The 13,876-nt window shown below is 47.7% G+C and overlaps 1 protein-coding gene across 1 annotated transcript; it reads left to right on the top strand.

Moving 5' to 3' along the window:
- Positions 1-761: 761 nt before the first annotated feature.
- Positions 762-13,537, top strand: PLAUR (plasminogen activator, urokinase receptor). Its single transcript, XM_063112407.1, has 7 exons — positions 762-859; positions 2,501-2,611; positions 3,886-4,029; positions 9,966-10,118; positions 10,695-10,829; positions 12,016-12,162; positions 13,052-13,537. Exons 1-7 carry the CDS (start codon positions 808-810, stop codon positions 13,303-13,305), a joined length of 996 nt encoding a protein of 331 aa, XP_062968477.1. The 5' UTR covers positions 762-807; the 3' UTR covers positions 13,306-13,537.
- The last annotated feature ends 339 nt before the right edge of the window (positions 13,538-13,876 follow it).

The following is a 13,876-nucleotide window of genomic DNA, read 5'->3' as shown; positions in this document are numbered from 1 at the left end:
TACTTTATTTTTTTGCTTATTACAAACTGTTTCAAACACACAGAAAAGGAGACAGAATGGCATAAGCCCCCATAAACCCATTACCTTGATATAATCGATACAAATATTTGGCTATTTTGCCTTCATTTTCCTCTAAAGTATTTTAAAGTAAACACAGACATCAATGACATTCACCCCTACATACTTCAGTGAGCTTCTGTAAAAAATAAAAATAGTTTTCTCACACAACCATAAAACCATTTTCATGACAGCGATATCTACTTTCTTGGCTGAAGGGTTTTAAGGTAAATTGCAGACCTTGTCATTTCACCCCCAAATATTTCAGCGTGCATCTCTAGATGATAAGGACATTTTCCCACAAAACACAATACCACTATCTCTCCTAACAAAACAAAAATCTTAATATTGAATGATCAGCCACATTCGAATCTCGTTGGGACAAGTCTTTAATCCCCATTTTACAGGTGAGGAGAGTGATTGCCCAAGGTCCCATAGCAGGAAGAGGGGGAACTGGGATTTGCACCCAGGCAGCCTGAGGACACCGTTCTGCCATCAGCTACAAGAGTCAGAGCCGAGCCAGCTCCCCCCGCCCCGCCCCCACAACGGGCTGGCCGCACCCTGGGAAGGGAAGTTTTGTCCTGGGAGGCCAGTGGAGGAGGCGGGGAGAGACGCCCACGCATCTGGGGCTGACTCGCTCTTTCTCAAAACGTATGGGAGGAGCCCCCGGGGCCACAAAACTGTCTCCTCCCTGGGGCCAGACGTGAGCAGAGGTGCAGGGAGGCCGCGGACAAGAGCCGCCCTCCGGACATGGGCCGTCGGCTGCCGCTGCTGCTGCTGCTGGTTCAGACCTGCATCCCAGGTAGGGACTGGGTGCCCGAACGCCTGAGCTGGGTCTGATAGGGGTGGGGTGGGGTTCAAGGGTGAGGTGGAGAAACGTTGTTCAGTTCCCAGCACCTCCCTCCAATCAAGTTATAATTCTCCTGCTATATGCAGCCCCACCCAGCGCAGTACCTGGCACACAGTGGGCGCTCAGGAAATACACGGGTACTTCAAAAAGTTCATGGAAAGATTCATAGTATTGGGATTTTTTTTGTTTGTTTTTTGGCGACTGGCCGGTGCCGGGATAATTCTATTTGTCCAGGAACTCTTTGAAGTACCTTCGTATTAGTTGAGCAAAGGCATTTAAGCACAGCCATCATTTGGTGAGTGCTCTCTATTCCAGGCCCTCTTCTAAGCTCCTTCCTTGCCATTTCAAACTAGGCAGATGGGACTGTTCATTCCGTTTCACAAAGAAGGAAACGGAGGCACAGAGAGGTTAAGTAACTGGTCCGAATCACACAGCCAGTCCTTGAGTAAGTGTGATTCTGACCCGGCAGCGACGCCCCACAGCGCTGTCCACTCTGTCGGATCCCCCCTTTGGGAAACAGGCAGGACAGCGCCCCATTTTACAAAAGATCTGAAGAGAGTCAGGCCGAGCGTCGCGGAGCCAACGGCTGGGCACCCAGGGCTTGTCCCTCGAGGATCTTCCCCTTTCACTACCCCTTTGCCGACGTGACCGTCTCATCTGCTTCCTCCGGAAAACGTGAAGGAATGGGCATAAGAAAGGAGAGGAAATGGAGAAGGAACTGAGTCAGGGCGGGGCGGGAGCGTGACAGTAAAGCTCTCGAGCCCCGGGAGGCCGAGGATGAGTAACAGCTGCGGAGGACTCGGAATTTGGGGCCGGGAGAGCCTTGTGGGTAGGCCTAGTGGGATGGGATAGGGCCTGGGCGCGGGGAGAGTGGGTGGGGTTATGACTCCGGGAGGGCGTAGAGGGCGTGGCTAGAACGTCGGGAAGAGCTGGGGGCGGGACTAGAATGTCGGGAGGAGCTGGGGGCGGGGCTAGAGTATCTGGGAGAGGTCGTCGGGGGACGTGGAGTAGCTGGGATTAGAATCCGGGGAGGGCTGGTGGGCGGGGTTAGAGTTTCGGAAGAACTGGTGGGCCGGGAGAGAAGGTCGGGGAGAGACGACGGCGGGGCGAGAATAGAACCTGAAAGCGTGAGCGGGGCGATACTCGAGGACACCGGGGGCGGCGGTATAACGTAAAGACCGACTGGGGTGTGTGAGGATAGGAACCCCCGGCAGAGTTGTAGAGGCGGCATAGACCGAGGGCGGCTGGGGCGGCTGGTGCTCCTAAAGGGGAGCAGGGATAGAGCGTCCTGATGGAGGGCGGGACAGGACTTTTAGGATAGACTGCGCCAGGACAGAATTAAAGGGAGAGCGGGCCAGGGCACCGTTTTGGGGAAAGACTTGTGGGCGGGGATAGAACGTGGTCCAAAGGACGGACAGGAAGTGCCCCCGGTCGGAACCCAGCGTTGGAACCGAGGGGCGGGCAGACATGGAGCACCAACGTGAGCGGACGGGGCCTGGAGACTTGGCCCTGGGACCGGGGCGTAAGGGGGCGAGAGGGGGATCCTGGCGCGGAGCGTATAACCTCTTCTCTCCCTATGTCTCTTTCTCCCAGCCTCGTGGGGCCTGCGGTGCGTGCTGTGTGAGACGAGCGGGAATTGCCGGGTGGACGAGTGCACCCTCGGCCAGGACTTCTGCAGGACCACGGTACTGCGCATATGGGAAGGTGAGCTCCCCCACTCCAGCGCGACAGGGAACGCAAGTGACCAAGAAACCGTCTCTCACCAGTAATTAGGGGAAGGCAAATTAAAAAGCGTTTAAAAATCTGACAGTACTCGGGTTGCTGAGGATGTGGAACAGCAGACCCTGTGGTAAGTGGGTAAGTTGGCGCATCCACGGCCCAGAGCGCCTTGTCAATATCTAGTACAGATGAAGATGAGTATACCCTAAAGCCAGCAGTTCAACTCCTAGGAATGTAGAACCTCCACAGAACCTTGGCCACATGTGCCCAGGGACACATGTATAAGGATGTTCTTAACAACAGTGTTTGCGATATGGAAAACCGGAAACAACCTCAAGTCAGTCACCAACGATTGAGAAACACTGTGGTATTATCACATAATGGAAGGCTATGCAGCAGTTTAAATGAAAGAACTCGAGCTGCAGGTATCAATGTGGATACATCTCAAAAACAAGATTGAGAGGAAAAAACATGTCACAGAGTATGATTCCTTTTTATATAAGCTTTAAAACTTGTAAAACAATAGTATATGTTGTTATGCATACATAGTGGAAGAACTATCTATGGCAGTGGTTGCCCCTGGACAGGGCATGAGAGGAGTGAGATTTAACTCTGTCTTTTAGATGCCATTTGTTTTTTAAAATATCTGAAACAAATATAGCACAATGCTAATGTTTTACAAAGTAGGGTGATGAATACACAGTATTTATTATATCATTTTCTTGTACTTGTGCATAACAGCATATACTATTGTCTTGGTAAGCTTGAAGCATTTCCCTTTAAAAATTCCTGTTGGAGGGGCCGGCCCGTGGCTCACTCGGGAGAGTGTGGTGCTGATAACACCAAGGCCCCGGGTTCGGAACCCATATAGGGATGGCTGGTTAGTTCACTGGGTGAGCTTGGTGCTGACAACACTGAGTTAAGGGTTAAGATCCCCTTACCGGTCATCTTTAAAAAAAAAAAAAAAAAAAAAAATTCCTGTTGGAGGCATCTCCCTGCTGAGATCACTAAGCTAGGGAGGGAGGGTGAGAGGTAGATAGATCCAGAAAGTCCCAATGATAGTAGAGAAAGAAAAAGAAGGCTCCTTTTGTGGGGGAGGGGGTAAAGAGGGAGGGATAACTCTAGACAGAGCTGGACCCAAAGAAGAGAAGAGGCCTGGCAAGGATCAGCCCTGGGAGTGGATGACCTTGAGACCAGGAGTGTCAGAGGCTGGTTGGGCCCAGGGGAGCTTCTGGGATGATGAAGATACTTCCTCACAGGAGGGGAAGAGCTGGAGTTGGTAGAGAAAGGCTGTGCTCACCCAGAGAAGACCAACAGGACCATGAGCTACCGGACCGGCATGCAGATCATTACCCTTACAGAGGCCATATGTGGGTCAGACTTGTGCAACCGGCCCAGCCCTGGTAAGTAGGGCAGCCCTTGCTATACCCAACCCCAAACCATTCCCAACTCAACCTCATCATCGTTCCATTCCTGTCCGCAATCCTACACCACCTCAGCCCCACTCCATGCCTTACTACGGTACCAACCCCAACTCAGTCTCACCTCCAATCCCATCTCCAATTTCATTTTACCCCCAACACTGTTTCAGACTAAACCCATCCCTATTTCAGACACAGCTCTAACTGCATCCCCAAATCAATCCCGTCCTCATCTCAAACTATCTCCAAACCCACCATTAACTACAAACTTATCCCCATCCCTAACCCTGTCCCATCCTGCATGTGTGTATGTATGATTGTTATGTATAAAGTGCAACACCTGTCTTTAACAAGCTCACACACACACTTGAGAGGTAGATGAGGTGTCTCACTGATGTTTATCCATCTAATTTTTTCCGTGGAGACAGAAAATGGTCCAAGCAATGGATGCTGAGGGGCCAAGATGCAGAGACTCAGAGTTCTTAAGGAAAGTCAAAGGAAGACAGGATAAGATGTGCTACAGACGGCTGGGAAAACTCCCTGCAACAGATGGACATTGACTTAGGCAGTGAAAGAAAATGTGAAGAAACTTCCATAAGCCCTTTTGTTGAGTTTCATGGCTTTAGGCTTTGGTCAGTTTAAGAAAAAGACTTAGAAAGGGTCAGATTCTCCCAAATTCCCACAAGAGAGGAATGGTGGGGGAGTAATGGATCTAGGTTGCATGGTCAGTAGAGATTCCTCTTTCTGCCCTTGGTGAGGAAGGAAATCAGCGAAGGCCAGTCCAGTCACAGTGACGTCAGTAAGCAGAGTGCCTGCGTTTGCACTGGGTTTTCCTTGTTCTTCATCCGTCCTAACCACAAACTTTGATCTGTTGAACAGATATTTATTTTTAAGGAAGTGACAAGAGAGAGGACACTGGCCTCCTTTCTTGGTTAGATGTGCTTAAGGAAATCATTCATACTAGGGTCTAAATAATGCATCTAATAAGAGATGATAGCATATTTAACAATTTTGGTCAGTCCAGAACAGACCCCTGGAGGCACCCTGCTATGTTACCTCTTTTGCTGATGGATCACAGGGACATGAGGGTTCTAGGGAGAGAGTTGGGAGTGGACAGGGGTCCACAGAGAGCTTGGGGCACAGCAGCTGTCAATTCAGTAATTGAATAACTGATATGCCTATATCATCCCCATTTCTAATGCCGTCTTATCCTCTTTGTGGAAACTTGAATAGTTGGTTAAACCACACCTTGTACTTATGTGATGCTGGGGACACAGCAGTGACCAAGACAGCCTTGGGCTCCGCCTCCATGGGGCTCACAGTCCAGTAGCCAGGGGAGGGTGGAAGAGGAAGTGACAGACCCATTATCAGACAGTAACTGATCAGCTTAGTCAGGACTGTGATGGGGCTGCACAGGCAGAGGGGTCAGGGCCAGGATGGGGAGGCACAGATGGGGGGGTCAGGGCCAGGATGGGGAGGCACAGACAGGGGGGTCAGGGCCAGGGTGGGGGAATAGTAGGGGCTGTGGGACTCCAGAGAAGGTACCTGATTCAGATAAGGGAAGGTTTCCTAGAGGAAGCAGCAGCTAAGCTGGATCTTGAGGGATGAGGAGTCAGACTTAAAAAGCCAGTGGAAAGGGTTTTCCAGCAGAGGGAGCAACAGCTACAAAGGCCCAGAGGTGGGTGAAAGGAGGAGGAAAAAATGGGGTAAGATGAGCCGTTGAACTTGGCAGGGTCATATTGCAGAGGGCCTTCTAGGACATGGTGGGAATATAGATTCATTCTGGGAGCAGTGAAGGCTCACAGAAGGGTTTTAAGCAGGGAGTGTCACAATCACATTTATATATTTTTTAAATTATTCTGACCTCAGGATGGTAGATTGGAGGAAATCAAGAGTACATGAGAGGAAACCAACTTGGAGGTGGGTGAGGTTGTCCAGATGAAGAGAAGTGGGTGGATTTAAGAGCTATTTAGGACCCCCATATTAGCCAGCCACAAAGAAAAAAAAAAAAAAATGTTTAGCAGGTAAATGAGCAGCCTTAGTGAGGGATTAGATTTGGGGAGTAAAATTGCAGTTCTGGTCATGATGGACTCACTTGTCCCTCACTAACCCTTCTGCCAATGATACTGGACAAATAATAAACAATTATTTGAAGTCACTGGAGAGCAGCAAATGAAGGGAGGAACTAGAGGCACTACAATCTTTGAAATAAGGGAAGCATAGAAGTTGACTTCCACAGACAACCTGGTTTTTTCCCTGGGCACATGTTCTAATTCCCTGCTGGGGAGGGGAAGTAGATAGTCGCTAGACTAAGAAGACTGAGGTTGGAGTTTGGGGCTGCCAGAGTGTCTGGAAGATGAGAAGTAAAATCGTGGAATGGATAGTACCACAGAAAAGGGAATCACCAAATCTGCAAAAAAAAAACTCCCCTCAAGTCATTGACAGGCTGTACACGGCATAGGGTAAGACTCCAAGAAACAGCAGAAAATAGTAGCTGGGAAGCTATAGAACCAAGCAAGGCTTCTAGCAGGCATGTGATGCAGGTGAGATAGGTTGCCAAGCTGGAGAGACCTTGATAACCACCTTAGGATTTCCCTTCGGACCACACCTAGAGGTAAAGGCAAAACTGAAATAGACCAACCCTAAAAAAGCCTAAATCCAATCCTTGACAGGAAAAATACCTAACCTTCTTTGGAAAACAATAACATCATTTAGAGCCTTTATAAAATTTCATCTATAATGTCTGGCATCTAATCAAAACTTACAAGGTATCTCAAAGAAAATAAAAAGGACAAATAGACCAGAAACCTAGAGAAAAATCCAACAATAGAAACAGACTTGTAGTGATTCAGCTACTGGAGTTATTAGGGAACTTTAAAATAGCTGTGATCAATATATGCAAGAAAATAGAGGAAAGGATAAGTTTTAGCATCTAGCATCTAGAATCCATTTCTTTTCTTTCTTTCTTTTTCTTTTTCTAAAAGATGACCAGTAAGGGGATCTTAACCCTTGTCTTGGTGTTGTCAGCACCACACTCAGCCAGTGAGCAAACCGGTCATCCCTATATAGGATCCGAACCCGTGGCCTTGGTGTTATCAGCACCACACTCTCCCGAGTGAGCCCCGGGCCGGCCCCTTTTCTTTCTTTCTTTCTTTTTTTTAAAAAATTTGTTTGGAATTCTTTTTTATTTTTGGTGGCTGGCCAGCAAGGGGATCTGAACCATTGACCTGGGTGTTATCAGCACCACACTCTCCCAAGTCAGCTAACCAGCCAGCCCTGGAATCCATTTTTAAATGGAGTCAAACTGAAAATATAGAACAATGACTGAAATGAACTCAATAGATGTGCTTAATAGAGATTAGAAACAACAGGTCAAAATGATTAAAAACTAGAAAACAGGACAGTGGATGTGTCCAGATGGATTCATAGAAGTGGAGGATCAGGCTAGGTTTCTGCCCTGTGGGACTAGATGGAGCAACCTCAAAGATGTGGTATTCAGGAGAAGGAGCAGGTCTGGGAAGAAGATGGAGAGTTTAGTTTAGGAAAGGTAGAGATTCAGGTGTTTGAGGTATAACCAAGAAGTATTTGACAGGCAGTTGGGTGTATAGGTCTGGAGTTCAGAGAGAAGTTGGACTGGAGGGAGATTTGTGAGTGACTAGCAAATAGATGAAAAGGAATCCATTGTCCCCATGGGAGAGAGTCTATATTATGAGAAGTGAAAAGGGACTAAAACAGAGCCCTCATGGTCACCCACATTTAGAAGAATGGCATAAGAAGAGTTTACAAAGGAGACCCATGAGTAGTGTTAGACAGCTATTTTGGCAATGATGGCAATTTGTATTCTTATTTTCATGGACATTCATATGAGAAGACATGAGTTATTGGCATTTTAATTATTTTTCTTTTTTTAAATTTGTATTATTTATTATTAGTATATTCATTATTACAAACCACAATTTTTCTTTAGGCCCTTTACCTGACCTCTCACTCTCCAAGCCCCGTCCCTCCCTCCACCCCATCTCCAGCATCCTTAAGTTTGTTCTCTCTTTCTGAAAGTTCAACATATCTCCTTCCTCCCTCCTTCCTTCCTTCCGTCTTGTGATTATTTTTCTTTGAGGGGTATGTTTGGCTTTGGATGTGAATGATTCACCTAATTACAGCTACTGGCCTGCCAGTTTTGAGCCTTGGCTGCAACAGTCCTCTCACTTATGACTTGGCCCAGACTCAGCTGGGATATCTTGGGTCAGGAAGGAGAGGACATGCCAGGCATGGGAAATGGTGTGAGCCAAGGCCTGGGCAGAGGAATGACTCTGGTGTTTCTAGGAAAAAGTAACTGATCCAATTGGCCTGGACCAGAAGGTTTGCAAAAGGCAAAGTTATCATGGGTCAATCAAGTGAGGCTTTGATCCCTGAGACAAGTAGGTAGTATATTAGTTATCCATTGCTACATTACAGATTGCCCCAAAACTTAAAACACAAATAAGCATGTATTACATCACAAAGTTTCTGAAGGTCATGAATCCTAGAGTGGCTTAGCTGGGTGGTTCTGGCTCAGAATCTTTCATGAGATTGTAGTCAGAATGTCAGCCGGGGCTGTAGTCATCTGAAGCCTTCTATGGTAGCTTCACTCACATGAATGATCACCTCCCATGGCTTTGGCAAAGGCCTCAGTCCCTGGCCATATAGACTTTTCATGGTGCTGCTTGAGTGTCCTCACAACATGGCATCTGGCTTCCCCCAGAGCGAGTAATCCGAGAGACAGCAGGCAGAAACTGCTATGTCTAGCTGCAGAAGGCATACACCATCGTTTCCAAAATATTGATTACATAGGTCAGCTTTGTTCTTTATGGGAAGGGACTACACAGGGCATGAGTACCAGGATGCAGAGGTCATTGGGGCCCATCCCTGGCTACCACAGGGAACAATAGAAGAGTTTTAAGTAATCGTTCACTCATTTATTCATTTAACAAATATTTGTTGAATGTCTTCTCCAGCGCTGGCCCTTTGCTGGGTGGTGTTGGGACACAATAGTGACCAATACAACCCTGGCCTTGCCCTCTCAGGGCTCACAGCCCAGTGGGGGAGACAGACCTGTCACCAGACAATGATGACCCAGATGGCTGGGCTGGGGGATTCCAGAGGGCAGTGGCAGGTCAGAGGGGGAATCTGATCCAGCCTCATGGGTCAGGGAGGGCTTCCTGGAGGAGGTGAAATTGGAGATGACACCTAAAGAATGAGTACGAGTTAGGGAAAGAAGGCAGCAAGGGAAAAATGTTCTGGGCAAAGGCAATAGCATATGTATGGCCTAGATGCCAGTCAGCTTGTATATTCAGGGACCGTGTGATGTCAGTGGTGTCTGTGGGACTAGTGCAGGGAGATGAGCAGGAAAGGTGGCCAGGATCCAGTCCTTTTTTTTTTTTTTTTTTTTTGGCAGCTGGTATGGGGATCCAAAACTGTAACCTTGGCATTCCCAGTACCACACTTCCCAAGTGAGCTAATCAGCCAGCTTTTGATGGGCCTTGAATGCCATTCTAAGGATTTTAGATTTTATTCTGAGGGCATTAGGGAGCCATGGAAGGTTTTTGAGCAGAGGAGAGACAGAGTTAGATGAGAGTATTAGTAACATCCTTCTTGGGCCATGTAGAATGCTCTGGGGTGGAGTTGGGGGGTTGGCAAATATGGAAACCGGGAGGCCAGGGAGGAAGCTGGTGTTGAAAGAAGTGTGAGCTAAACCAGACCATGAGGCTGGAAAGGAGGGGACAGATTCTAGAAAGAGTCAGGAAGCAGAATGGGCAGGGCATGATTATTGGTAGAAGCATGGAATGAGGAGGGATTAATACAGAGGTGAGTCCTCAAAGGAGCTGGAGTTCCAAGACTCTCCCCATGGAGTCTCACCTTCCTGCCCCTCTTCCAAACAGGCCGGGCTCCCACCTTTCCCAGAAGCCGTTACCTTGAATGTACTTCCTGCGCCTCATCAGATATGAGCTGTGAAAGGGGCCGGGAGCAGAGCCTGCAATGCCGTGACCCTGGAGAACAGTGCGTGGAGGTAGTGACCCAACGGAGCCTGGAAGGTGAGCCCCAACCTACCAGCAGCTTCTCCTGCATGCTCTGCCCCTCCCCAAGGCTGCACTTAATAGTGACCACAATATGATTGGGATTTAAGCAAAGGAGAAAATTAGTTCTCTCACATACGAAATGTCCTGTGATAGAAGTCCAGGGCCACTAGGACAGTTTGAGAGTCACCAAGAACCCAGATGCCTTCCTGTTTCTTATATATCATTTCCATTCTCAAGACTGCCTAATAGTACAAGATGGCTGCCAGAGCTCCAGGCCTCATGTCCACATTCCAGGAAGGGGGAAAAAAGGGGCAAAAAAAGGGGCACCCTTCCTTTTGTAAGGGCTCTCCTTTCTGGAAGTCCCATAAAGCACTTCTCAGATCACATTGGCTGGAACTTTATCACATAACTATACCTAGGGAGGGTAGAAAATGTTGTCTTTTGGCTAGATCTATGGCAGCCCTAAATAAAATGAGGGTCCTGTGATGAAGTGGGAAGCAGAGAACGGCTGAATGCCTGCATGGTGGGCAAATCCGTCTCAGCCTCTCATCCACAATCTGACCTCTGACCTCTCTTCTCTGCCCCCTACAGGGAGTATAACGGATGAGCACTACTCCCGCGGCTGTGGCTTCCTTCCAGGCTGCCCAGGCCCCGCCGGCTTTCACAACAATCACACCTTCCACTTCCTGCGGTGCTGCAATACCACCAAATGCAATGGGGGCCCAGGTAATGGGCAGGGGACCTGTTGTGAGGCCTGGTATTAGGACAATAAGGTGCACTCAGGCAGACCACCACACAGTCACTCGCAGGCAAACCACCCCTTTCTGGGTCTCCATTTTTTCCTCTGAAAAATGGGCATATCAAGCCTGTCCTCAAGGAAGGATTTTGTGCGAACTCAGTGAGACTATCAACTACTCACTAAGATCCATCCTTTCTGCCTCCTACATCTCTCTCAAATCCTTCCACTGCTCACCACCTCCACCACCACCACAGTGGCCAAGCCACTGTGACTTCTAGCCTAGATTGTTGCAATAACCTCCTCACTGGTCTTTCTCCTTCCACTCGTGCCATCCCACAGCCAAGGCTCAACACAATAGCAATAGTAATTTTTTAAAAAATGTAAATCAGATCATATCACTCTCTTTCCTCAAGCACTTCAGTCACTTCCCCTTTTAGAGTAAAATCCAAAAGTTTTACTATGGCTTATGTAATCTGGCACCTCTCATAATCTTCACAACTGCCAAACTCTACCCTGCTTTGTGGCCTTTGCACGTGCAGTACCCTCCACCTGGAACACATCTCCCCCAAGAGTTCACCAGGCTGGCAACTTCTTATCCGTTAGGTGTCAGCTTTAATGTATTGTCCTCAGGAAAACATTCACTGTCCCTCCCCTCCAATATAAGCTCGATCCCTCATGTTATTCTGTCTTTATAAACAGAACTTTCTGCAGCGATGGAAATGTTCTGTGTCCGCACTATCCAATATGGTAGCCACTACTGTCATGGCTATTGAGCACTTGAAATGTGAACTGAGTTTTAAAATTCTATTTAATATTAGTTTATTTAAATTTCAATTTAAACAACCACCTGTGGCCAGTGGCTACCATATTGGACAGTGTAGCTCTAAATTGTAAGCTCTGTGAAGACAGAGACTGTTTCATCTTATACCATCGCTTACCCAGTGCCCAGCATAGTGCCTGGTCAGATATGGGGCTCACAGGGAATTGAGAGTAGGGGTTTCTCTCATAAGCTCTGAAAAATACCTCAGAAGAAAGTGCCATTCACACTCCTGACCACAAGGTGGCTCCATGACACCTCAGGCTGAGAGTTGGGAGTCCTGGGGAGGTAATTCCAGGAAGGAGGAACCCACATGCTAATTTCCTTGGTTTCTGTGTCTCTTGTCTTCTCCTAAGTCCTGGAGCTTGAAAACCTGCCATTGAATGGTGTCCAGTGTTACAGCTGTGAGGGGAACAGCACCCACAGTTGTTCCTCCGAAAAAACTTCCCTCATTGACTGTCGAGGACCCATGAATCACTGTCTAGAAGCCACCAGCACTAATGGTGAGGCCCTTTGAGAGGCTGGGAGGGGACACTTATTGGGGATGAAGGGGTTCTGCAAGGGCTTGACTTTCAGTTAAGCTGCACTTAACCAAGGTGGATCTTCCTGTGGAAAAGGTGGGACTTCCTTCAGGAGGGTGCAAATTGTAGTAAGGAATTAGGACTTGTCCATTAGGAAATAGACATTTCTGCCATAGAAATGTGAGCTTTTTGGTGGCAGGATTTCCTTGAGGTGGGTGGGAATTCCTGTGGACATCCCAGGCTTTTGTCCTGTGACATCCTGGGAAGATCTCTCTATTCTAGGGGTTCTCAAACTTTTTGGTCTCAAGACTCCGTCATGCTCTTAAAAATTGTTGTTAATGTCAGATATTTCTATAGATAAGAGTATGTACTACATTAGAAATTAAAACCAAAATTTTTAAAAGTTCATTTATTTATTAAAAAACAAAAATAAAAACTTGTTACATGTTAACATAAATAACATATTTTTTGTGAAAAACGCCGAATATATTTTTTCCAAAATGAAAAAAATATAATGAAAAGACTGGCATTGTTTTACTGTGTTCCAAATCTCTTTTGTCTGGCTTAATAGAAGACAGTTGAATCCTCACATCTGCTTCTGCATTCAGTCTGTTGCAATGTCACCGCTCCTGGAGTTTCTGGAAAACTCCATTGTATATTATGAGAGTGAAAAAGCCTAATGTTTTAGCATTATTATGAGAATAATTTTGACTTCACAGATCCTCGGGGGTCCCTGGATCATGCTTTGAGAACTGCTGCTTTCTTGAGGTGGCGTGGAGGTGGCATCCTCCACAAGGTGGCACCTCACCTAGTTCAGGATGCCAGGTCCAGACCCAAGAGCTGGGAGTCTCACTGTCTTCTCTTTCCTCAGGGCTGGGAAACCCAAGCTACACAGTGAGAGGCTGTGCAACTGCCTCATGGTGCCAAGGCCTCCACGTGGCCGAAGCCTTCAGCTTGACCCATTTCAATGTCTCTTGCTGTACTGAAAGTGGCTGTAACCACCCAATCCGGGATGCCCAGCACCGCAATGAGGGCACGCCCCGGCTGGCCCCTGCCCACCTCAGCGTCACCGTCACCCTGCTTATGACTGCCAGACTGTGGGGAGGCACTCTCCTCTGGACCTGAACCCCAAACCTCCCCACCCTACCCTGGCTGGATCCAGGGGACCCCTTTGACTTCTTAGCTCTCAGCCTTACAGACTTGCTTTGTGACCTCAGGCCAACGTGCTGTCCTCTCTGGGCCTCAGTTTTCCCAGCTGTCAAAACACCTATCTCACAGAGTTGGTGTGAAAACCAGAGGAGGAAAGCTGGAGAAAGGCTTCAGGCCAGCGGGAGAGCTCTTGTTATTATTAATATTGTTGCCGCTATTTTTATTATTAATTAATATTCATATTATTTATTTACACTTAAAGATTTTTGTACCAGTGAACATGGCCAAGTGTACCCTTCTCTGTAGCGTCTATATTTGGGAAGATGAATATATTTGGGGGAGGGGGGCAACCTTTCCACAGGCTTCTGGAATTAGAGGTCACATTGTAGGACCCATTTGAGGGGCATTTGAGGCCCCTGCCTTGGGAGCAGTCCCTGTAGGCTTCCATCATAAGCTGCCTACATCTACTTCTGGCCTCCAAATGCAATGTTCCAACCCACCCACCCAAGCATTAACTGCGTCTCTTCTCCCAGACTTCAAAGGTTAA

Source organism: Cynocephalus volans, chromosome 10 (genome assembly GCF_027409185.1).
Source record: "Cynocephalus volans isolate mCynVol1 chromosome 10, mCynVol1.pri, whole genome shotgun sequence".
Lineage (NCBI taxonomy): Eukaryota > Metazoa > Chordata > Mammalia > Dermoptera > Cynocephalidae > Cynocephalus > Cynocephalus volans.
Note: the sequence above shows the minus strand (reverse complement) of the source record. Positions and strands in the feature narration are given on the sequence as shown.